At 42.6% G+C, this 24,342-nt stretch overlaps 1 protein-coding gene across 4 annotated transcripts in view; it reads right to left on the bottom strand.

Annotated features, from left to right (window-relative positions):
• The window catches only part of MGLL (monoglyceride lipase), a 99,741-nt gene that overhangs the window by 33,065 nt on the left and 42,334 nt on the right, over nucleotides 1-24,342 (bottom strand). For all 4 annotated transcript variants that reach the window (XM_071755974.1, XM_071755975.1, XM_071755977.1 and 1 more), the window contains one exon: nucleotides 5,339-5,445. In XM_071755974.1, the coding sequence (XP_071612075.1) occupies nucleotides 5,339-5,445 (107 nt within the window). The remainder of the gene's footprint in view (nucleotides 1-5,338; nucleotides 5,446-24,342) is intronic.

Genomic DNA, 24,342 nt, shown 5'->3' with positions numbered 1-24,342 from the left:
TCAAAACAGGGATAAAACTGGCAGCACTCTGCCAGCCAGGCCTAAGAGCCATCTCCTCCAGAATCCCCCTGCTAAGTGGAACCTATAGCAGATGCTTACAAGAAAGAACATGAGAGGTGGGGCACACCAGCATGACTCTCCTCCAGCATATCCCCTCAGCTTCCATCTCTGCCTGCACGCCCTGCAGCAGACATCACTGCCTCTTTTGAGGTCACAGCTGTGTTTATGACTCAGTCTTCCCCTGGGTTAAAAAGGAGAGGATGGATGAATTGCAGACAGGGTTCATGGGTCCATATGACACTTAACATGGTGGGAGGGTCAAATAATTATTTAACTGGTCCCTTTTATTCCTATTGGTTTTGCTCTGTTGTGAGCTTTCAGTCGAGCAGTTTTCAGAGCTATTCCCACAAAGATTTATGTCTGTACACTCCTATCATAGAGGGGCAGATTAATTACCCCTTAGCAGCTCTCTCTCCACTCCAAATGAGTTCTCATAAAAGACTGAAAGACAGACAAGTCGAGGTAATTTGAAGAACAGAATGGCTAATTCCCCCGTAGGGAATGTACTAGTGAAGTTTAATCTGAACTCTGAAGAACTTCAATCTTTGCTTGACAAGTCTAACAAACTGCCAGTGGCAAATGGCCCTGCAGCAGTCCTTGCCTGACAAACATGGATGGGCTAAGGGTCTTCAGATGGGAACCATACATAAAATATTAAATTTTCCTGACTCTTGAAGAGTCAGAGGAAGTACACAGGGAGAGAGAAGAACTCAACCTGACAGCTGGGCTTCTGTGAACTGTAACAGCACTTTCCACCTCCCCACAATTCTTGTGTGTGGAGGTTCCTTCTGGTTCTGCAGCACTGCAGCTCTCACTGCCAGCCAGCCCTGACGCCTACCATGGGAGCTCTGCCTGCAACATGCACTATAAGCTTCAGGACCTGCATTTATACATGGGACTGAGCAGCACTATGAATTTCTCCTGAGAGAACAACCTTCATCACTTCAGAAAAAGCCCAAAAGAGGATGCACTGATATAGATACACAGTTAGTACTATGTTCTCCTTCCTAACCAAGGAGAGAACCTGCCCAAGGCTGAGCAGCACATCAGTAGCCATCCAGCTGCTCAGAACATGGCTGCTGGTATGGCTCAGGTAATCATAGAATCATAGAATTAGCCGGGTTGGAAGGGACCTCAGAGATCATCAAGTCCAACCCTTGACCCACCAGTGTGGTTGCTAGAATGCAGCTTCATGTGCAAGAAAAAACAATTCTTTGTGAAGCTCTGCCTGCTGCAGGGGGCATGAAGGAGAACAGGATTCCAGGGGAGAGCAGTCATTTTGTACTCCTGCAAATGTCAGTGTGTCCATACTTCTGGTTATTTCCAGTAGTGCACACGGAAGATTTTATTTCCCAGCAATGTTCACGTACTATGCTGAAGGACAGGACCCCTTCTCTGGAAAAAAAAATGCCCACAACCTTTTGGAAGAATCCTGACAAAGGCAATGCAAACAGTGAGTGCCTTTCTTCCCTATGCCTCTGAAGAAAAGCAGTTTAAACTTTCCTGCTCTTGTGAGGTAGAGTCAACCAGAGGAAGCAGAAAGAGAACAGACAGCTGTGGGTAAGCAGGCCCACACCCAGCCTTGCTAACAGCCACCAAAGAACAGTTGTGCTCCTCTGCCAGCAAACCAGCTCCAAACAATGCCTGCCAAGGCTTTCCTCACTCCATCCCTGGAGATGGCCCTGAAGCCTGCCTGATCACCCTATCAGTGAGTGCTGCTCTCCAGGAACATCCCTTGGTGCTGGTGTGCAGGAGTTGATGCTTCTCACTCACAGTGCTACCCTAATTCTTCCTGTTATTAATGCTGACATACTTCATAGTCATTTCCCCCCTCCCAGCCTGACCATATTTAGTCCTTTTAAATCTTTCTGCATAGATCAGTCCTTCCCAGTGCTATGAATAAATAAAAGCCTTCTGTTCTCATCAACAAAATGGTCTTTTAACAGTTGCAAGAACAACACTGCTATCATTTGGAGATAAAAAAATTAAATAAAAAAATGAGCTAATATCTGAAGCTTTTAAAAATTTATGGTCCAGCTATTTTCTACTTTTTAGAAGTAAGTGCTTTGGTAAATAGAGAAAACAGTGAGAAAATTAAAGGGGAGTCCAAGCAGCAGTAGGTGTCTGACCTGCTAAACCATCAGAAATGCTCACCACGCACAAGGTAGCAGCAGCAGGGCTAAAAAGAAAGCTGAACTTCAGTTAGAAACATCTGAGGAATATGAATAAGCTGTTAGAGCTGCAACCTTTCTCTTTGCTTTGATCTGGTGTTACACATTACTCAAGAGTGGGAAATTCAACAGCTTCAAAGAGGGGCAAAGAGTCAGAGGTTTCTGTGTACCAGGACAGGTAGAGGGAGGTTGAAGGGGCTGTCCTCAAGCAAACCTAAGAGCTAGGAACTGCTGCCAAGATAGGGCTGAGTATTTCACCTTCCCCACCTTCATGTGAGACAGCCACATCACCTGTAAGAAGCACAAGCAAGTCCAAGTGACAAAGAGGGCCAGTGCCACTGCTGTCAAAAAGTGCAAGTACATTTTTGTGGCCCCTGCACCTTGGAAATGCTTTGGTAACTGCTGTTAGTTGACGTGTACTTTTGAAGGTGAAATTGCAGTTGTTCTGGGCTCTGGCCTTGTCATGCAACCAGAAAGAATAGGGTATCAGCAAATGAGATGTTACAGGAAGAGGGATGAGGATAGCTGGAACATCATGTGCTTTACCAACTGAAAATGCTTGGTCTGAGAAAACAAAGCCACATTCTCTATTCTTATTTTCCTTGGCTCTCAGTTTAAAGATCCCTAAAAATACTGCATTGTAACTAAAGGAGCTGCAATCTGCCTGTGACTGACTGAAAAATTACAGTATCACTCTGGTTCCATGAATCTCCCACGGGTATTCCTTCCAAGAGGGCTTTCCTAAACTGATTGCCAATAACCCAGCATGTTTGTCTGTTTCTTTTTTTCTGTCATCAGAATGTTACCATAATAAAATAATAGTAATATGGAAAGGAAATAGATAAAGTGAGAAGTCATTTCCAAATACCTAAAGCTTTCAGAAATGCATAGTGAGGTCATCCCAGCAGCCTTAATTCTGCCTTCATGAAGCTGCATGCCAAGGAAACCCAGAAATCACAGGAAATGGTTACCTGCCTATTAAGAGCACTATATGAGAGACCACAGGAAAAACTCTGTATTACAAAGGAATACCAATTTCTTCTTCCACAGGACTGATATAAAACAAAGCACTTTAATAACATTAGATGTAAGGTCTGGAATTAAATTTCCACCACCACTGTGGAAAATTTCTAATACATATTTATGAGGTCCAGCAGTCTTGGGATTACTGTGAAATACCCCAAAGAGTAAATGTACAAATCTTGACATACTGAGAGAACTGAGCCAGTAATACCTCTCATTAGATAACTCTGAGACACAAACTTGAGTGAATATTGTTACTCTGTGAAGTGCCAGCCTTTTTGCTGAAGCCTTGCATAGCAGGAATCGGGGCTGCTGAGCAGCCTTCAGCAAGATTTAGAGCCAGTGCCTAAGTTCTCACAGACTCAGCAATATGAATGGAAATTATTTTCCCTTCTTTTGACTGATAGACAGAATATAAATCAGCCAAGTCACGTATACTACAGCCTTAGTAACTTCCCAACTCATTTGGGAAATCATGCCAGCCACACTGTGGAACTGTATTAATAATCTCAAGGATAATGTGCCTATATTGGGAATTTTATCCATGGGAATAGCAGAACCAGAACAAATGTCCAGGTCAGGAAATGTGTGCCAAGCTCATGAGACTAAGAGCCTCTGTAAGAGATGGGAAACAGAAAGCAATCATACTGATAACATTGCTGAATAATTAATATTACCCAAATATATCCAAGGATGGAATGCCAAAGAGGAACACACTGCTGAAGTGATTTGGAACAGAAAAAATGGTGGAGGAAAGGGATAAGCCTCTTGGTCTGATATGAGCAAATTTGGCAATAGAGGTGTTCATGTCCTTCAGCCCTCACTGGCATTGAGCTCAGCCTGTAACATGTATTCCATCAAAGTTTTTCCTCATTGCTTGCCTGGTAAGGTGCAAAGATTATTTACAAAGCCTAAAATATGTTAATTGTCTTTCTAACAGTGAATAAAGACTCAGTTAAATTAGCTCTTTGTGTAACACAACTGTTACTCTCCTTTTTGGTTACCTTTTACCCTCTCTCCATTGCTGATGAAGAAAACCAGACTGAATTTACAAAGAAAACTGTAGGTTTTACAGTGTGAACAAAGTTGATAACTGGCCTGGGCAACCAGATTTGTACTAATTGAAGTGAATTAATTAATCCAGCAACATCAGTCTACAAATAAAAGCCCAATGAAATATTTATGCTTCTCTAGTCAAAAAGATATTCAAGGAAAAAAGAATAAATAACTGTTTCATTATACAGCACAGAATGCCTGACAGGAGCCTTCACCCTTAATACCCTTCTCCATCAACAAAAGAGGCATTCTTTGTATCAAAACCATGCGATAAATACAGTATTTTATTGTTTCTTCTGGATTTGTTACTTCAGATATTGTCATTTCAATTTTATGTCTTAAAACCTTTATCACGTTTTAAGGGGATGAGGAACAAAGGCACATTATGCATACACAGTGAGCAACTGCAGACTCTTATAAGCTCATGGTGGCTCTGAACAAACTGCTTGTGTGTCCTGGAGTTCAGGAACTTCTTGTGTATATTGTCTGTGGTTTACCAACAGCAGCTTTAGAGTGGACAGCATGTGGCCTGTTCCACTGACTTTCTTATGGATTTTATGCCTTACAGATAAGCAGAGAGGAATGGAGACACTTTCAGCTGGGATCACTGCAGACTCCTGCCCACATCCAATTCAGAAGGAAGTCTACGGAAGTGATAGAACCTCCAGGTATTTAGGACACTGAGCATGAATCCAGCAGAAATGGCTCCTAGCCCCACCTCCACAGCACACAATACCTCCTCACTCCCCAAAAGATGGGTGAAAGAGAAATAATCCTTTACAGAGAGGTTAAGATAGCACTAGCAGTAATGTCAAGGATAAGGCTGAGGAAAACACAAGGTAAACAGGGATTGCTTTTTACAGTTTCAATACACAGAGCTTTACAAAACATCAGATGATCCCATTCTCATTTATTCTGAGGTGTTAATATTTAATTGACTCTTCTCTCACTGATCAGTAGCTTTAATGGCATTTACTTCAGTGAACTCCTGAGCTGCTATAAATCAAGTACTGTTTTAGGCTACTCACCATGGTCATGGGCAAAAACAAACAAGTTAAGTTCTGCCAGCCTCTGGGCCAAGTCGTCATAGCGGCCGCAGTGTTCCCCAGCGCCATGAGCGATAAACACCAGGGCCCTAGATGGAGCATTAAGGTATAAATCATTAACTTGGTCATCAACCCTCCAGAGCTGCAAGTAAAAACAGTATATTCAGTTCAGTAACAGCATTTCAGACATCAGCAAACACAAGGCAAGTATCAACTGGCTGAGCTGGCTTTGAAGAGAAGGCAAACGATTGCCACACTGACCCAGCATCGACCTGGTGTCCTTCACCAGGTGGCAGCAGGACAGAGCAGATGGGAGGCAGCTGCCCATGGGACAGACACTGCCCTTTCCCATTTGTCTGCCAGCATGGGCTGCTGCAAACACAGGATGAAGATGGGCATGAGCTGGGTAACTCCAACTTGGGTTTGAGGAGTCTACACTGCTCCTACAGTCTAAGTGCTGCCATTTATTTCTTTTAGGATTGGTATTTCTCCATGGTTTCAAATACAAATACTGTCCTTAACTTTGTGACTTGCCACATTGCCTACAGAGCACTCTTAAAAGATGAAATTTCAGCTAAAGAAGAGGTTTTAAGCAGAGTTGAGAACTTTGGTTTACGTTCAGAATTGGACCTTTTGACCCCAATTCTGGTAATTATACCATTCCAGATTCTGCCCCAATACAGCTGCTGCAATTTGGTTCTCAAAGTGACTCTTACACAGCCACCACATGACTACAGACAGAGATCATAAAAAAAACTTCAGTCTAATAGGCACTTCTTTGTGAAAGACTCACACATAGTTATCTTTGAAGATTACTGGAATGGAATCAAGTGAGAGTGCCTGAAGTTGAATGAACCTTCCCAGTGTTTTTACTGGGCAAAGTCTGTATAGAATTTGACCAGAACTGTAGCAGAAGTAGCAAAGATTTTACAGAAGCTTTGCTGAATTTGACAGGTGACTATTTAAAACCCAGCTTTAGCAACATAAATATTACTTGTTTGTGTAAAAGTACCATCTGTCACTGCAACATCAGCAACCACAAAACAGTTTGAAGGCTACAAGTTAGACATTTTCAGTACATTAACAGTGAAATAGGAAAGGGACCAACAACATGAAATAATGACAGCAGTTTACAGCTAGTGACTTCCTCAACTTTATTTTGACTGAGGTTCTGAATACCTTCTTAGGCTATGTTTTCACTGCAACAAACTGCTTTGATCTTAATATATTTAAACTTTAAAAAGATGTTGGATGATGTAGAAACTCCTGCTCTAGCTCCTTGATTAGCATCTGCTTCAAAGTATTTGCTCATGCTAGGCAACTTGAAAGAGCATCCATCGAAACCAGAAGGATTTTACAGAGCACACAGCAAACACAAAAGCAGCAACACAAAGATGCTTTGGTATCTGTCTAATACTAATTAGGAAGGGTGAGGTTAGGTTATGTAGTATATTTAATTCCCTGTGCCTTACCAATGTTCTTTAGTATCACTGAAGGTTTTGAAACAGTCAGGGTGGAGCAGTTAATTTTTCCTTCATCAACTTCCTGGGTCAGCAGATTTGACAAGTTTCCAGTGCACTTGCCAGACTGATTTTCAGAGTGCAGGGTCTATTATTATAGCTCCAAATACTGAAGAAATTGAGACACTATTCATTCCACAGCAAAGAATGTATTAACTTTCTGCAGCAGAGGTATCATGGCTTTACACGTCCCACTTCTCCCAGGTGCAGGCAGCCCAGGAGAGACACTGGCCAGTGCTGGTCAAGCAAGGCATTATTCTAGACATGCCCCTGAAAATTGGAGGCACCATCCAAATTCCTCTGCCTCCACGTAGGTCTAATGGTCTGATACCCCAGCCCTGGTCCTGGGCCACCTAGAAATACATCACAGTCCCCAAATCTGGGGCTGGCAGATCTGCCAGACAGTCAGAAATGCAGCAGAAATGGGTGGAGGGTGAAGCACAGCCAGGCTCTGGCACCCACAAGCACCCACAAGCTCTGGATTCTGTGGTGTAGCCCTGTGTGCACAGGAGTCTGATGCAGAAAATTAGGAATTGGGAAGAAAATTCCTGTGTACCCATCACCTTGATACCCAACAGAGTCAGCCAGGCTAAGCCTCTCTGTGTGACCCCCCATTACCTGGCTCTTGACACCTTCCCTGCTCAGTGCCTTACTTAAGCCCTTGGTTATTCTTTAAAGGACCTATATTCTTTCCTGCTGATTAGACACAGAGATTAAGGTGCAACTTGGCTAAGTGAATAAAGCCCTTCATTTCTCAGAAAAATAATCTTTGAGCGTATGCTCTGAAATGCATCAAGTGAATGAAACCTAATGGGAAGCTGGCAAAGGGATCTCTGCCAGGAAACTTTTGCTGTTATTTCATCTTCCCTGATATCAAAGCCCTAATTTTGCTTTCATTCACACTGATGCAGTACCACAACTTTGCCTGACAGCATCCTGCTAGATGCTCAGCCTCCTCATCTTCTGTCAAACCAGTGAGGAAAGAAAAAAACCTCAGTGCTTCAAGAGAGGCAAGGTGTTCCTGCAGCCTCTCCTCTCATTTAGAGAAACAACTGCCAGGCACTGCAGAACTGAGCCTTTGGACACCAGAGGGATGAGACCTGGGTTATTACTTGTCTGCAAAGCACTGGATATAATTCCTGAGACTGTCTTAGGAGCCCTAATGGCAGTAGCTGCCAATAAGACTTAGGTACTTTTGAAAGTTTTGTCCTATCAACAGTCATAAACAAGGAGTAAAATTTCCAAATTGTCATGTTGAAACAGAAGTAGCTCATTTTGTTGATCAGTAAGAAGTGAGAGTGGGTTTACTGACTCAAAACTAGGTCACATCTGCACAGCCTTTTAGCTCCAGCTTTCAGGTCTAAGCACAGGAGCCATACATTAAACACGACAGCTTGAAAAACTGAAATTAGTATGAGATTGAATGGTTTGTCTCTTTCACCTAATCTCCTGTTTTCCGTTACAAAACAAGGTGAGATTTGGCAAACAATAACTGAAGGCAGTATAGCAAATACATGGCTCAAGACAATTGCACTAGCAAGATGGCATGAAAATATGAGGAGTGATGAGATTAACTGACAGTAGTTCTTTATTGTATGTAAACATTTCTGCAGACACCCCTGCTCTTGAATCACAGCCTGCTTTCTTACCACAATGGCTGGAATAACAGAATCTCTGAGACTTTCAACAGAGTCACTTAAAATTAATATGAAATCCCCCTTAAAGCTTTAAGATTTTTCTGGACTGCAGTGCCCCTGTGCACAACCTCAATGGAAATTTTGTTCAGACAAGGTTTGAGTACTGGCCATGAATCACTCTGATCCTGGGGAGAAATTTCTTCACCTCCAGCTCCTGCAATTTCACTGTTGAAATCCTTGGAAAATTACACATCTCAGGTAGAGAGCAGTGTGCACAGCCTGAAAAGCTTCCTGGTGGAGACTGACCTGTGCCTGAACCCAGGCTGACTGCTCTCTCTAACCACAGGCAGGAAACCTGATGTATCTTTGGGTGCTTCAGCTGGCTCTGGCTGGTGGAACTGTAATTGTTGAACATCTTGAAATAGCATTGTTTGGGCATCTGCTCAAGATAGCACCTACACACACAACAGCACCATGTCCCCACACACAGCAGGTGTGCCTTCACACAAAGCCAAGGTGTGAGCTGAGAATCAGTAAACCCACACACACTTGGTCTCACCTAACTAGTGCAACAATGATGGCTATTGCACAAAACCAGTTTGTTGACCACTGTTTGCAAAAGCAACAGGCAGTTTTCACAGATCCCTTCCTGTAGCCTTCACCACCTCCTCCTCCTCCCTCCCCACTGCAGGTTTCTGCCTCCTGGTACTGACCAGCTTGGCACACAGATGCAGTTACTCATTACAAGGAGCGGGCAGGATGATGTTTATTTATGCTGTCCAAATCAGCTACTGGCTGTGGTTACATCTCTCTCATCTGGAGGTGACCAGTCCCTGCTGTCACATCTCCACTGTGCTGGTCACCCGTGACTTGGTGTCAGTCCCTCCTGTGCAGCAGCCACAGTGCCACACACGGGGTAGGTACTAGGCACGAGCAAAGATCCCAGCCTGATTCAGGGGGGCTGGGGATGTGGAGGCCAAGCTGCCACGCAAACTCAGTGGGCACAAACCCATACAAACACATCATCCTTCTGACCTGCCTCCTGAAGTTGTCAGCAGCTGATCAAAGGTTTAGGTGTTTGCCACCCTCCCGTATTTCTCACTGCAACTTCACATCCTCTTAGAGTTAATTTCTTGTGCAGGAAGCAGCTTTGCAGGGAATACGTTCAGCTTTAGGTGCAAGAGAAGTACCAGCTTTATAGGTTCCCACTTTCTTCATTGCTATCTCTGCTCCCCCTGCCCTGCCAGTACAGTTGTTTATAGGTGCAATTCCACCATCAATTACAGGAGAAGAATTGCAGGGAAAATAAAGAGCAGCACCCAGCATATACAAATGAGCAAGAGGCCTCTTAAACCAAGGCTTCTTAAACCAAGGCTTCTTAAACCTGTCATTAGAAGAAACATACCTTGAAATAACACCCAGAAAGATGCTGTGCTATGAAATCTGGCAGGCCAGAAACACAACTCATGGCTTGGGTCTTGGTGGGCATAAGACCCATGTTCCTGTTTTATTTTCAACAAAAATGCTGTTGAAACTGAACTAGACAAGGAAGGTTGTGAGCAGGATGGTATGGTTTTATCAGTGTGTACTCTGGGGACAGAGACACTTCTGTGGTACACCATGTATACTCTTTAATTAACAGAAAACAACCCAAACTACTAGGACCAGACCAAAGAACACAAGACAAGCTTCCTATGACTGCATACACGAAAAATGTAATCTTTTTTCCACCCCATTCCAAATCATCCCTCTTCAGTACAATATTTAAACACTTCCTTAACCTCAAGAAAACTATCTTTAACTCATGAAAGTCTGCAGGACTTACAAAATACAAGATAAAAGTTAAAAAAGGATTTATAAATGCTGTTCTGAATAAGGACTGATTTAATCACACGTGGAAGTTATTTCCTGAATCAAGTCCTTGCAACTTAAGCTAATACCATGTTATTCTACATGAGGGAACTATGCTTTTCATTTGGTATTATGTATTTTGTTACCAGAATCAGATCAACTCTAACAAAGAACATCTGACTTGAGCAGTTTTGAATACTTGACACTAAATTCCTAAAGTAATTTTTTAAAACTCACTGACAGGAAAGCTCTGAGTTCTCTGGGCTGCCAGAAAAATGCCTGGCTTACTGAAATTAAGTATTACACTTTGTTATGTTGTTTGAGATGATTTATCAGTTCCTTTGTAGCTGGCATCAGCCTGCGACTTGAAACTGTAATGAACAATTAATCTTTATTTATCAAAACCATTCCAAAGGTGACATTTCTGGACAATCAACTGGATAGTTGATCAAAAACAATTTTAAGTTGTTAAGAATGTAATGTCATGTATATTTTGCTTCCAAAGTATGTTACACTGGAAAATCAATGAAAGGTATGAGTGGCCCTCACTGATTATGAAGTTATCTTTCACATAATAAGATTACACATTAAGCAGCTTGTGACTTTGTCAAGCTTTACCTGTCATTCCAATTTTCTACACTTGGTTATCTGGTTAAAGAATACCTATTTTAAAATAAAATTTCCAGCTAATCATTTCCAAAAACATACAATGAATTGTTTTGTTCACTGTAACAGGCATTGGTGACCTTTCTCTGCAGGGCTCTTGAGCCTCTAGCTAGGGGTGTAAGACCTCAAGCTTGGAAGAGGAATGTTTCTGTATCTGCTTTTTGAGTCAGCTTTTCCTTTTTTTTTTTTTTCCTGAGGTGATTTGTGTCCTGAAGCACCTCTGACAAAACTTGGGCCATGGGATTACAAATAGTTATGGCAATTTCTCTCATGCTGTGAGTGCTTGTGACCTCTACAGTTAGCCAAGAGTTCAGCTGGTGACTCCATGTTAGACAGGAAAATTTATGGTAGAGTCAGGTGTGTCACTGCATGCCATCCTTCTGTCTCTAGGAAATATGCAGAGTTATGTCCCCCTGAAAGCTCAAGAGGCAATGACCTTGAGCTCAGTTCCAAGCCATGTTTCAAGGAGCTTTGCTTGCTCTCTTGCTCAGTTTTTTTGAGAAATGCATTTTTAGCCTCTGCTCTACCAGCCCGTATGTGCTCAGCTTTGCCATGCAGGTCCATAACCTGGGCAGCCACTTTTTAATTCAGCTGTCATTGAAACTGAACAATGTTATGTTAATCTAGCAGTTCCATGGCTACTCTTCCCCCTCAGGAGAAAAAGCAAGTCAGAACAGCAATGCCCTAGAGCTGAGTCTCCATCTACCTTCTCTCAGTATCACAGACCATGGAAGCACCAGCATGGATATTTCACTGAGATGGAGGAATTCACCTCTTCCTGACAGACTGCACTAGTTTAGTCTCTAAAAAACCTTTGAGCACCACAGAATATGCCAAAGGACAGTGCACTGTGCACATGCTAAATAATTTCTCCCTGATTTTATAAGGTTTTTGGGGATTTAGGATTCTGAACATTGATGTTTGATGTGGTTTGGTTTGGTCTAGTCTAGCAGAGTCAGTAGCTCCATTCCTGTCCAGCTCCTGAACTGGCAATTAAAAACCAAACCCCTCCAGAAAACTCTGCTTCCTACTTTCTTACCTCACTTGCTCAGACTTTGAAGTTCCCAGTCAAGCCTCTCCAAAGGGGCTGCTGTTAGTTTGGGCAGCATCCTACCCCCTAATGTGATAAGAGACTTAGGGCTCAGGCTTGAAATCTGCCCTTGCTTCCACAAGCAACTCTCTCACAACACATCTGAAAGCCCAGACTTATCATACACCTCAAAATCAACACAATCCCTCATCAGCATAGAGTTAGGAGGACATCTGAGAACTGCCATGACCTCCTGGAGGAGCAACATGGGTAGGTTATTCAACAACACCAGAAAACATAGACACTATAAATCAATGGGGCAGAGACAGAACTGGGTAGTACAGATATATTTCAAAACAAAAGGTTCAACAGGATCTTGCTTGAGCCAGCAGAAAACAATGTGGAGAAACAGCCTCTGCTGATTTATTGTAGCTGTTCAAAAAGCAAGCCCTCACTGAGAATATCTCATGCGTGGTCTAATACAGGGAAGAGAGGAAGGAAACTTCAGGTGGGGGTGGAGGGAAGGAATCATTGAAACCTGGCAACTTCATAGCTCTAGACAAATCTCTGCAAAGTTCACATTTGAGACCAGCTGCATTTTTCTTGAAGGAAACTTTGAAGTAGAATTTTAGGAGACACAAGGCTGAGATCAGAGGTGAAACTTGAGGTGTGTAACTTGAAATTAATGGGCCAAATCTTCCCACCTCTTTCTTGCATAAAACTGAAGGGATTCTAGGGTTACATGGACTGCCTCAGGGAGAAAGTTCTTTGCTTTGTTATCAGAGATGAGATGTTCCTCAGCAGAGCTAACTCCAGCCCTGCTGCTCTGACCTCACAGGGCAGACAAGGACCCTGGAGACACAGGCAGCCCAAGGTTTGGAGCTGCACTTTTCTCGGGGTGCTGCCCTTCCACAGGGTTCAGGAATCCTTGAAAGAAGAATTATTTCTTTTGTTTCCAAAGGAGCAGTGTGCAGGCATTGCTCACACACAGATCTGGGGAAGGAATGAGCTGGGGGTAGCCCTGCCCCTGGACCAGTAAGGCTGGAATGGGACATCCTGTTCTGCTTCAGTCTTTCCTCAGCACCAAGGCTACAAGAGAGATAAACTGGAGGTCGTATCTCCCAAAGGGAGCTACAAGGATGAATGCACAATATGGGCACAGTCTTCCTAAGAAAACAAAGTATTATTTAAATAGAGGACATCAACTGCAAAATTCAAATTGATCTGAAATCACACCCAACATTTTTAGATTAGCTTTAAGGTGTGGGGGAAGAATATTCCAAAAAGCAAAAATTTCTGGCATAGATCCCCCTGGAAATCAGGAAAAATAATATACTTCTTTTTATTAAAAATTTATTTTTACTTGGAAGCAAAGCAACTGCAGATGGAAGATGGCAGCAGGACCACAACTCCCAGTGGAGAACCAACAAATAGGGAGTAAGAGCAAGAACAGTATTTGCTGACCTCCCCCTCCTCTTTCATGAACTGGCACTGAACCTCTGATTTCCAAAGGGACAAAAATTACTGTTTAACCAGTCATGTAGTAGTTTCTTCTTGAAATCAAAATGCAGGCACTGCCTGCATTTCCAAGCCAAAATCTTGGAAAAAGAAAGTCTTGTGTAATTAGATGGACTGTCCTTTCAGAGCATGAGAAAGCTGCAATTGAAGGGCCAGAAGCTTTCTTCTGCACAGTCACTATCGCTTAAGCCCAGCACTACTCATGAGTTCAGGACTAAACCTGTTCACCGAACAAAGAAGGGATTTTTTTAATAAAAGTACATCTCTGTTTCAGAGTAGCTGTACAAAAACAGTTCTTTCTTACTGAGTTCACTTGCAGTCTCAGCATGTTCAGAGCACCAGTACCTGTTCCAGTGTCAAGTCACTACCTACTGCTGCTGCAAGTTCATAGCTTAGCAAAACCAACTCAGTACCAAAAGATAAGTCTTACTTCCCTACTAGGAAGGAACAAGGTGTATTTGATTAAGGGATCAGCTCAAGGCATGCAAAAATGCACCCTACAATGGCATCCAAACCCCATTTTGACCATTTAATCTCACCTTTCTGCATAGCCCAGAGGATGGAACTAGACAGCAGAATCCCTGTATTTAGATAAGAGGTTCTAACTGAGTCTCTGTAGGTGATGGAAATTACTCTACTTAGTAAATCAATCCCTCTGGTTAGGTTCACTCAAGTACCTGCTGACTTTTAAGTCCTTAGGAACACGTTTGCTTGCTAACTAGTGTTTATAGTTTGACACAAATCATCTACATATAGAGCAGTGCTTCCTAATTTCCTCTAAGACAAGTCTGCAGAGTTTTTCTGACTTCACTTTTTTCAAAAGGTATTTTTCATGCAGGAGCTGGACATCACTAGTGGTCTGAACCTGGGCTCACCAGGAGTTCTTCATGGTAAGTCTCCCTAGAAAAAAAATGGTTCTTAAACATGGGATTGTTCACGTTTTAGAATCTAGCCATGGCTCTAATCACCTCCAGTCTCAAGATGTTATCTTAGGGAGTGGATGGTATAGACAACTCATGACAAGCAATATCAAAAAACCTGTTAAAGGAAGACTTCTGCTCATCACTCCAGCACTGGTGCAGGCAAGAAGCTGAGAAGAACACTCCCAGCACAAGGGAGTCAGCACATTTCCAAGCATTCCTTGCAATAAAACTGCACAACTGAAGCACTTTGATCAGGTGTTTTGTTCTTATGTGGTCTTCACTAGCTTGAAAGAGAGCTGTGAATAAGGAAGGAGCATGAAAGGGGATGACACTTCATTTGTTGTGTGAACTTGAGATAGTATATTATCACTTTCTAATAAAGCACTAACTGTGCAATTCCCAATCGTATGGCAACGGTTAAAAGCAAAAAATAAAACCTCAGTTCCCTGAAATATTTAGACCTGACAGCACAGTTTGTAACCAGGTGATTCCACCAATAACGTGAACCTTTGGATTACTTCCTGGACTGAATCAATTACCTGTCCTCACTTTTACCAGTTTCATCTGTGGCCCCCTTCACAGATTATCTTTAGCAAACTGACAAATGCACTAAAAGTTCAGATGACACAGATAGCACAAGTCTCCAAATAGCCAATCTTTTCCTGTATGGTTTTTCCACAAGCCAGGGTGGCATTATCCTATAAACTTAAGAGATGGAAACTCAAGGATTGATTTCTTAATCATAAAGCACTTATGTATATTTTAACATACTTTGAGATTAGGCACATTAATTTCCAGTAAGTAAACCTATCTCGGCAGATCCCAGAGCTGCACTTCTGCCTTGCCCAGCTATGAGAGGAATCTTTTCAGTGAGAGGCTTTACAGGCTCTGTCAAAATCAATATCAGCAGCTATTCCTCTGGGAAATCAGTAATGTCACAGGCAAAGCATTTGCCAAGGCTTTGAGCATGTTCGATTAATTTACTTTTCCTCGTTTGCTGAAGACCTGGGGTAGGAAAGAAAGCTGAATGTAAGCAGCTAAACCTGAGATACAGGAATGCTGCTAAGACAACGATGGCTGCAACATGGGATTTAAAAGCTGAAATATTTATTCATGTTTTGAACCAAAGTAAATCTGAACCGTGGCTGAGGTGCAATGGTTTACCTACAGATGACTTGAAAGTTCACAAATGGATAGAGATTTCAGACTGCAATTGCCAAATCCAGGTCTGTGTTATTTCTTGGTAGACTTTAGCTACAGTTGAAGCTACTTGCTTCCTAAAATGCTCATTCATTTCTAGCACCAAGGCAGCTTCACTCATGGCAGAGAGACCCATCACACCAATGTACATAGGGAACTACTTGCCGTGAGTTTTAAACACTGTCTTGTTGAATGGCTCTTAAAAAGCCCTGGATGTAAAAGCTTTAAACACCAAAGGGTGAATGGGGACCTGAGCAATGTGGGGTGCAACTACTAAAACAATGATGAGTGGTAACAATAAAATAAGAGTATTCAGTTGGTTAAATCCTTGGCTGCGATCACTTTAGGTAGAAGCAAAGAAAGCAAAAGGCATGTGGGATGCCTTTTCTGCAGAAAAGCTTAAAATAGAAAAGGAAATCAATACTCATTTACAGTATCTGGCAGTCACTGAACCAAAACATACATGTACACCTACAGCAGAGCAGAAATAACAACATTTATTTAAACCACAAGCTGTTATTCTGCTGCAGGAACGCTGTGTTTTATGAGGAGTGCTTCACCAGCAACTGAGAAGTACCACACATTTCTGACCACTTTTAAAAAGCCCACGCAATATCAAGAGCAAATACTTTGAATACCACAATTATTAACCCCACCACTGCCAGACCAGCTCTGACTTCTCTGATTGCTGGCAAAGAAAGAGTCAGAGCTGAAGTCAGAGCTAGCAGCAGGGAAGATGTTTTGTCTTTCCTCCTGAGTTTCTCTTCTGCCAACTTACAAGACACCATTTGTTGGATCACATGTGAGGGGAGCATCTGTCACAGCCTGCTACAGGAATGGGAAAAGCTTCATCAGCTCTATCACAGCATGACTGACAGACAGACATTGGAATAATGTCCCCAAGAAGATTCCTCAACACTGGATGCTTTTAAGACTCAGCTTGATAGGCTGAACAGCCACCTCCTCTAAATGGTGTTTCTACGTAACTACATTTTAACCTTTCTGGTTGGACCAGATGATCCTTGAGGTCCCTTCCAACCAGGCATCCTATGATTCTATGAACACTGGGGATGCTCACGGCACCAGAGACACAGAGCTCCCAGATGAGGTTTGGACCATTGCACGTGCTGTGTGGGACACAGGGAGGAACAGAAACCTCAGTTCTGTCATGAGACAGGGACAAGGAAGACTGCAGCCCCCATTTCCCACACCCTATGTGGTGTCTGAGATCTGGCATGGGCACATGGGCAGCTGAGATGGGTAACTGCCTGCAGAGCTGTGGGCTGCTGGAGCAGGGATCTGTCCTACAATGATCTGGGCTTAGCAAAATGTAAACAGCCCTTGATGGTACATTTTGCCTTGATGCTACAATCATCAGGAGTTTAACAGCAGGGTCAAAATGTCACCATGGCTTCAGCCTCGTACTAAATGCAAGGGGCCACACTGAACCTGGAAAGAAAAATGTCAATTTTTAAAAAGCTTCCTGTCCTAATGAACTTGTGGGCAGCTAATAATGTCAGAGCAGTGATCTGTACATTTTCAGGACAACCTGGGGTGAGGTACTTGGTGCTCCTTGCCAAAAGCTTTTGCGGAAGGCCAGAGAATGATTGAACACTGACTGCTTGAATATCCTTTTAATAAAATGAGACTATAAATGCTACACAGAATGCAGTTTTAATACTCCAAATATTGTAAGCTAGCTCTCACACAAAATCAAAAATATGAAGAAAAATCTTACCCATTAAGTCAGCTTGATGTTATCTCTGCAGCAATTTAATTACTTACTGCTTCCTCAATGCTACTCATGCCTTTAGCTCAGCAAATTAAGCCACTGCATATTTCTGGAATTTGACAGTTGAATTTGAAACCTCACTGAGATAGTTTTGAAAATAAAAGTAAAAAATATGTTGAAAAATTATAAAGTAAGATCATTTTGCCAGCTGGTGAACTAGCTAACCTGCTGACAACCACAGCAAATTAAACCAACTTTCTGTTCTAAAAAAAGGCCAAAGATGTAAGTGTTATTCCCTCACTCTGCAAGCTTCAAGCTTGATCAAGGAAGAAAAAAAACATATAAAGCAAGCCCTTTATATCACAAGTCAGACAAATGGCTGAAAAAGATCAGTAATCTTTCTTGCCTACCAAATCTATGATAGTTTGTACATTCTCTCCTTACCTATCTACACACAATACTGGAGCAAATGATTACTACCCTATTACCACTAAATGCTTGGCTTTACTCCAGTTGTCAATATTTTCTTTCCCTTTTTTATTCCCTCTCTTCTCTTGCTTTTAACAGACTGCTGCTGAGACAATTTACTTGTAGCTGAGCAGTGGATTTTTTTTTAAATCTCTCAAGCACTCTTCAACCACCAAAACCTCAATAAGAATTTAATTTTTCTGGCACTTTTCATTTAGTGATTCTAGACCTAATTTATATCACTTGCATAGATGGTTTCACCAAATTTTAGATGAGGAAACAAAAATGCAGAAAATTAAGGGTCTGATTCTGTGTATCACTGGTCATTGTGCCACTGCCTAATGACAGCCTTGACCATGTGTTTGCCTGTTCTCACAGACTTCTTTATTCCACCTTCTGTCATTAAATTTTCTAGGTCTAGCAAGATGCCTTTGCCATCACTTAGCTGGGAAGGTTCAGAGGCTTCCACCATCAAGTGGGTGCCTGCCAGGCAAGAATGAGGGTAGCTCCTGGTTGGAGATCAAGTGTCAGTCACACAGAAGGGGTGACTCTTTCCTTCCAGTGAAAGTGTTCATGAAGTTTGGTGTTACACAAGGTGTTGGGACGTTGAAAATGGCCACATGGCTACTACTGCAAAAATAATGAATCCCATTGGTTACAAACACACTGCATCTGTGTAGAAGAAACTAACACATCCCCAAGGAGAGCACACTCCAAGACCCACCCCCTCTCCTGCTCCTCTTAGATGAGGACAGCCCATAGGAATGTGCTTAGAAGCAGGTGAACCTGACTGGAGCACTCTGGCCACCTGCACTGTTTCTACCAGCCAGTCCCTACTTGTCACCAAGGCCACACCTTGGTACCACGGTCTGGACAGAGAGTCTGGTCAGCTTTGACAAACCTTCCTGACACCACCACACAATGACTTGCCCAGGTCTGGCTGCTTTAGAAGACACTTGTGGTCAGGACTAGCCCAAGGCTGCTTTTGGGACTGTTGTACCAGTACTTCTCTTCCAGTTAACATGAGTGAGATTTTGTTTGTCTGCAAGGAGAAAGACTAGGGAGAGGTATAGTTTTAATGATGCTGAAAAACTTTACCCTAATGCTGCTAATTTCCTTCCTTTAGGATAATAAAGCCATAATGGTATAGCATCAGATGTCTGTACTGGAACAGTGAGGGTGGGGATGTGTGGGAATAGTTAAGTTTATAACAGAGGTGTGAGGAGGTAAGGGACCTGCCTAAGCATATCTTAAGGAATCTCATGGACAGGATGCAAAACCATCTCCTTGAATACTTAGGAGAATAAGCCATTTGCTATCAGGGTTGTGTCACATCTCTTGGATAAGGGACAAAAGGAGATAAGGAGATTTAAAACACTGATGGCTTCCATTCAAGTGGAAGCCCATTAGGACAATGACATGCCTAAAGCTAGGGAAGGCAGCTTAGCCAAATGTGTCTGCAGGGACAGTTCTTAGAACAATGTAATTTCCCTAGAAGAACAAAGAGATCAGATGTTTGCCCTGACTCTGGAAAGCACAAAACCACAGCAGCTTGAAGGGAACTTGAAAGGATACACAGGCCAACTCCTTTGCACAGGCATCTAGAAAAAATGCCCTCTTCTAGCCAGTACAACTTGACCAGCCAATTCTTGCTGTGGATGTACTCATGGTGATCTAAAAGAACTCCTGTATGTTCCCAAAGGATGTTCAAGAGTGATGAAGATATTGAGGCAAGGAACTGTGTGCATCTGGTTTTATTGTTTTGTATAAACCCACACATCTCTTGTGCTAGTGAAGTGCTCTTGCATCTGGAACCTTGATAAGGTTGTCAAGTTTATCTGCTCCAACTATTGCATCACTGTCAACAAACACCTGGTTTAGAGTGCTCCCAGTCTGATGAGCTGAAAAAATCTTAAGCACCAGAGTCTGACAGGAGAGCTAGTGCAGGGTCTAACTCAGGAGAAAGAGACCTGGTGGGACGAGCAGGGCTCCAACTGCTGAGCTACCAGGTAGGGGATCCAGCAGGGTCAAACCCAATGCTGATGACCCCACCTGCAACACTGAAAGCAAATGAGCTATTTACACAAGAGAAGCCAGGTTTGCTTAGCCTTCTGTCTCATGAGCAGAAACTGAATTTTTCAACACAATCTTAACACCATTTCTATTTTCTGCTGTTTCTAGCTCTGCCTCTGACATTCATCGTGTTGGACAGCACCGTTCCCAAGAACACATCAAGTGGCATCCCAAGAACTAACATATTGCTTCTTTTGCTGCTGCCTCAGGAGCAGGATGAAATTTTACTGCTCTGAGTTACAAAACCATATTTACTTCTATTGAACATTCCTGCAGGTACTGAAAAAAATTATCCTACTAAAAAAGCCTGCTGGAAGTATCTACACCAAGAACCAAAGCCTTTCTCCTGTTTCTCAGAGTCCTTCTTATGTGAAGCTGGTTTGCTAATTTACTCATCCTCTGGAAATGCAGTAGAAATCATAAAAAGGATGCCCCTATTCACAATAAATAAGACAGTTCCATGGAGGAAAGAGAATATAGGCATTAAGGGAACACATACATGGCTGATGAATAGGAAGGAGGCTTTAGAAACTCAGGCAATGAAATACAACAAGCAAAGCCTGGAACGTTGACTTGACAGTGATAACTGTTATTTCCCTTGTGCACTGCGTATGATGTGATCAGACACAGAGGGAGCTAAATTCATCCTACATCAAACTGTGCTGACATAAGTCACTTTGTACAAGACAAATTTAGTCCTTGTGCCTTAGTTTGAAATAAGCCCCACTAGTACAAACAAGTGTTCTTCCAGAGTGAATTTCCTCTCACTGTTTCTAGAGGCTAACAACACACAGTATACTTAAAGACATTACAGTTAGTGACGTGATTCCTTTTGCTTTGATTTCACTTTGGTTTATTATTTATTCATTTTGGAAGGGTCTGAAAGTCAAATTCAACTTTGTCATCTGCTCATGCTGGGAGCTGTGCTGTTCTTCTGGAAATGCCATGGCAATGCTGGTAATGAGGTGCCAAAATCAGCAAGCAATATTCACAATTTCAGGGCCAGTTCAAATATAAAGGCAGTTTGTATTCCTGCACCACAGGCATCCTGTAAAGTCCTTAGGGAAGAAAGAAATATATTTTCTCCTTATTGGCTTGGCCTTTCACTGCTAACAAGTCAGAATGAATGACAGGCATTTTTCAAAGAGTCAAAAAAAATGTTAAAAGTAAACAGGAAAGCAGGTGCTTTCTGTTTGTTTAATTTTTTTTTAATCGCCCTTGTCAGGTGTAGAACTGAAAAGACTCCTGCAAAGACACTGTTTACTCAGACAATTGCAACTCTGATCACTTAAAACAACCCTCACAATGCTGAAAGTTGAGGCAACCCATTTTAGTGTACATGAACAATTGACCAGGACCACATCTGTGACCTACAGGTGTCTCAGCTCCAGGCAGCCCCCTCAGGCAAGACCACTGCAGTTGCAGACAAAGAAGTGCACTGAGAGACCACAGTGTGCAGAGACACACAGCCATCGTGCTAACTAACCAGAGAGTGATGTCTGCATGATGAGGAAGCTCAGAAACAAGGATGTCTGGAACCCACATTTTCAAAAGCATCCTCTAACCACAAATGTCTCAGTCTTCAAGTGTCTCACCTAGAGCAGCAAATCTACAGCGAGAGAGCTGAGCATCACTTTCTCAATAGGCAGGCCATTGACACCTTTGAAAAAACTACTCCAGGTCAATAAATCTCACAGGGTTTATTTGAGGTCAAGCAGAGGGGCTGAAAGTGCCTCAGAACAAACTGTTAGTGCTTATCTAGGTAGTGACAGGAACAGCTGAAGCATCCAGAAAAGGCTACGGGGATACAGAACAGAGAGGAAAAGAAGGTAATCTCTGAACCTCTCCGGGCCCTCTAGGGACCTCAAAGGAAATGTCTTGACTTCTCCTCCCAACTTTCCTTCCCCTTCCTCACCCCACCTCTATTCTTAGCAATTTTGTCTGCAAGCTGGGAACAGAGCACGGTTTCTTAATTTCACATCTCCTATTACCTCAGATTTCGACTCAGACTGCTCAGTGTGGTGGCAGAGGTTTTAACCTCGCACAAAGCCATTTGGTTTTGCTTACACAAAGACTACTTTCCCATTAAGTAGGATTTCCTCAGCTACTGGGACACACTACAGGCATGAGATCAGTCTGGTTTGGTAACAATGATTAAGTTCCTCCAAACACCATGATGTGCACCTTAAAATACTTCACTCTGCCCAGACCTTCAGCTTTGGACTCACAAGTGAGCTCTCAGTGCCAAGAATTACCTGTTTTTATGCTCCACAAATCCTACTTTTGGCACAACCCATGAAAATTACACCAGAACATAAGGCTTTTTCCTCCCTGCTGCATTCAACAAGACCACTTAATTATAACTTAGGATGAAACTGGCTCAACAAGTCGGGCAGCTCGCAGGGCTGCTTGCTGGGAGGTCACACCTGCACCACCTGCCAGCAGAAAGCACCCAGTCCCCAGCTCTGCTGTTGTCAGTTACTGCCCACCCAAAAAACAAGAGGAAAGCAGTGTTACCCTCCTTCCTCATTCCCATTACTACCTACTCTATCTACCCCATCTAATCATTGTGACATCTGAGTGCCTTTGTGTGACAGCTTCCTGTGAAGTAATCACCTAAATCCCCCTTGGAAACAAAGCAGACCCTGCTGAGGAACTCACAATAGGTGCCTTTCACTCGCAGGACAACCTTGGCCTCGGTGGCACTTCTAACAAAGCTTCCATATGTGCACCAGTATGGGCTGATCAGTCAGATCAACACCACACAGGATCAGAGCCTGGATATTTCCAAGCACGAAGAAAAAGAGCCTCACAAAATTTTCCCTTCTTCCTGAAAAATAATTAATAATAAAAAAAAATGCTACGTCACATTAGCCAGCCACAGCCTTTATCCACCTTTGTGGTCTGAAGAGATAAAAAAGAAGCACCAGCTCCAAGGGGCCATGCCTGTTGGCTGCTCCCCCTCTCAGAGGCTGCAGAGACATTGTTTGCTCTCCAGCCCCAGGCTAGGGCTACTTTTTAATTTTTCCTTTGGCAGATATCCCATTTTTAACCCTCTCTGGGGGAGGGATCAAGAATGGTAAGTTCTATTCTAACAGAAGACAAGCCAATGACAACCTTTGGGCATCTGCAGTGAAGAAGTATTTCTACAGGCCTAGCTGGGATTAAATGCATAATGGATCAATGGAAGATGCCACTGTTTGACAGTTATAGCATCATTCATTAGTGTTAAGATTTGAACCTGAACCAACAATTGAGTTAGAAGATTGAAAGAACTGCCTCAGTATTTGAAACAGAATAAATTGTAAGAGGCCTGTAAAAGTCCCCTGAGGTGTCCCTCTCTCCCTATACATATATATAGATGACTTTTGCTGAACATTTAAAATTAGATGAAAGCTGCTGAGCTTCTACAATATGAAGCACAAAAAGCTGAGCTACTTATGAAAAGCAAGAGAGAAAAAAAATAAATGTATTTTTAGTTTGCCTATCAAAGCCCTTCAAGAGCATTCTTGACTGTAGGATTCAGGCACTAACTTCTTTTCCAGTCACTTACCATCTCTCTCATACACAATGGTGCAAAAAGAGCTAATAACAGTGTGCCCTCTCCTTATACAGAAACATGCAAACACCAACACACACACACATGCATCTAGGAATCACTTGTAAATGAGCAAACACTGATCCCATCCACTTTTGTTGCCACAAAACTAGGGTGAGCTCATTCTCAATAAACTGCTTGGTGCACAGAGCCCTCAAAAAAATTAACTACCCAGAGGACTTAGACAGCAAGTTTTAACTCTCAGCTCTTTATCATCCTTTCATTTCTGGATCAAAGACCCAACCACTTGCTACTAATTTGTTAAGAAATTAAACATGAAAAAAAGAAAGCAATTTCACAACTGGGTGAAGAACTTTCTGGACAGTTAATGATTAATTAGCATTATAATACAAGACAGACTGGTTTCACAGTAGAAGCTTGTTTTGATAGCTTTTTTTTTTTCTGTAGAGAAAATCTTCAGGTCGGTGCAAAGACTATGTAAGGCAGCAAGCATTGCCAAAAAGTTTCCTCCTCGTTTCTGAAAGCCAGTGAATAGAAGTAACTATAAAATGCTCTGTGGACCAGGTGATCTTAAAACAAGACCCATGTCCTACAGCCCAAATGATGCAGTAGAGCTATGGTGGGGTGGCTGCACAGACCCCTCCCCTGAGGACAGTGTACTTAGGTGATCTGCTCACCTCCCAGCTTTATGTCATTGCCCCTTAGACTGGCAGGCAGAAAACCCACAACGAGCTAACTTGGACCCGTGTCCATCTCTCAGTGCAGCTGAACACTGATTTGGACACAGGAAGATGTCTACCCTGTTGGGT

The sequence above is a fragment of the Heliangelus exortis genome, chromosome 12 (genome assembly GCF_036169615.1).
Source record: "Heliangelus exortis chromosome 12, bHelExo1.hap1, whole genome shotgun sequence".
Classification (NCBI taxonomy): Eukaryota; Metazoa; Chordata; class Aves; order Apodiformes; family Trochilidae; genus Heliangelus; species Heliangelus exortis.
The sequence above is the reverse complement of the archived record's forward strand: the minus strand, read 5'-3'. Positions and strand labels throughout refer to the sequence as shown.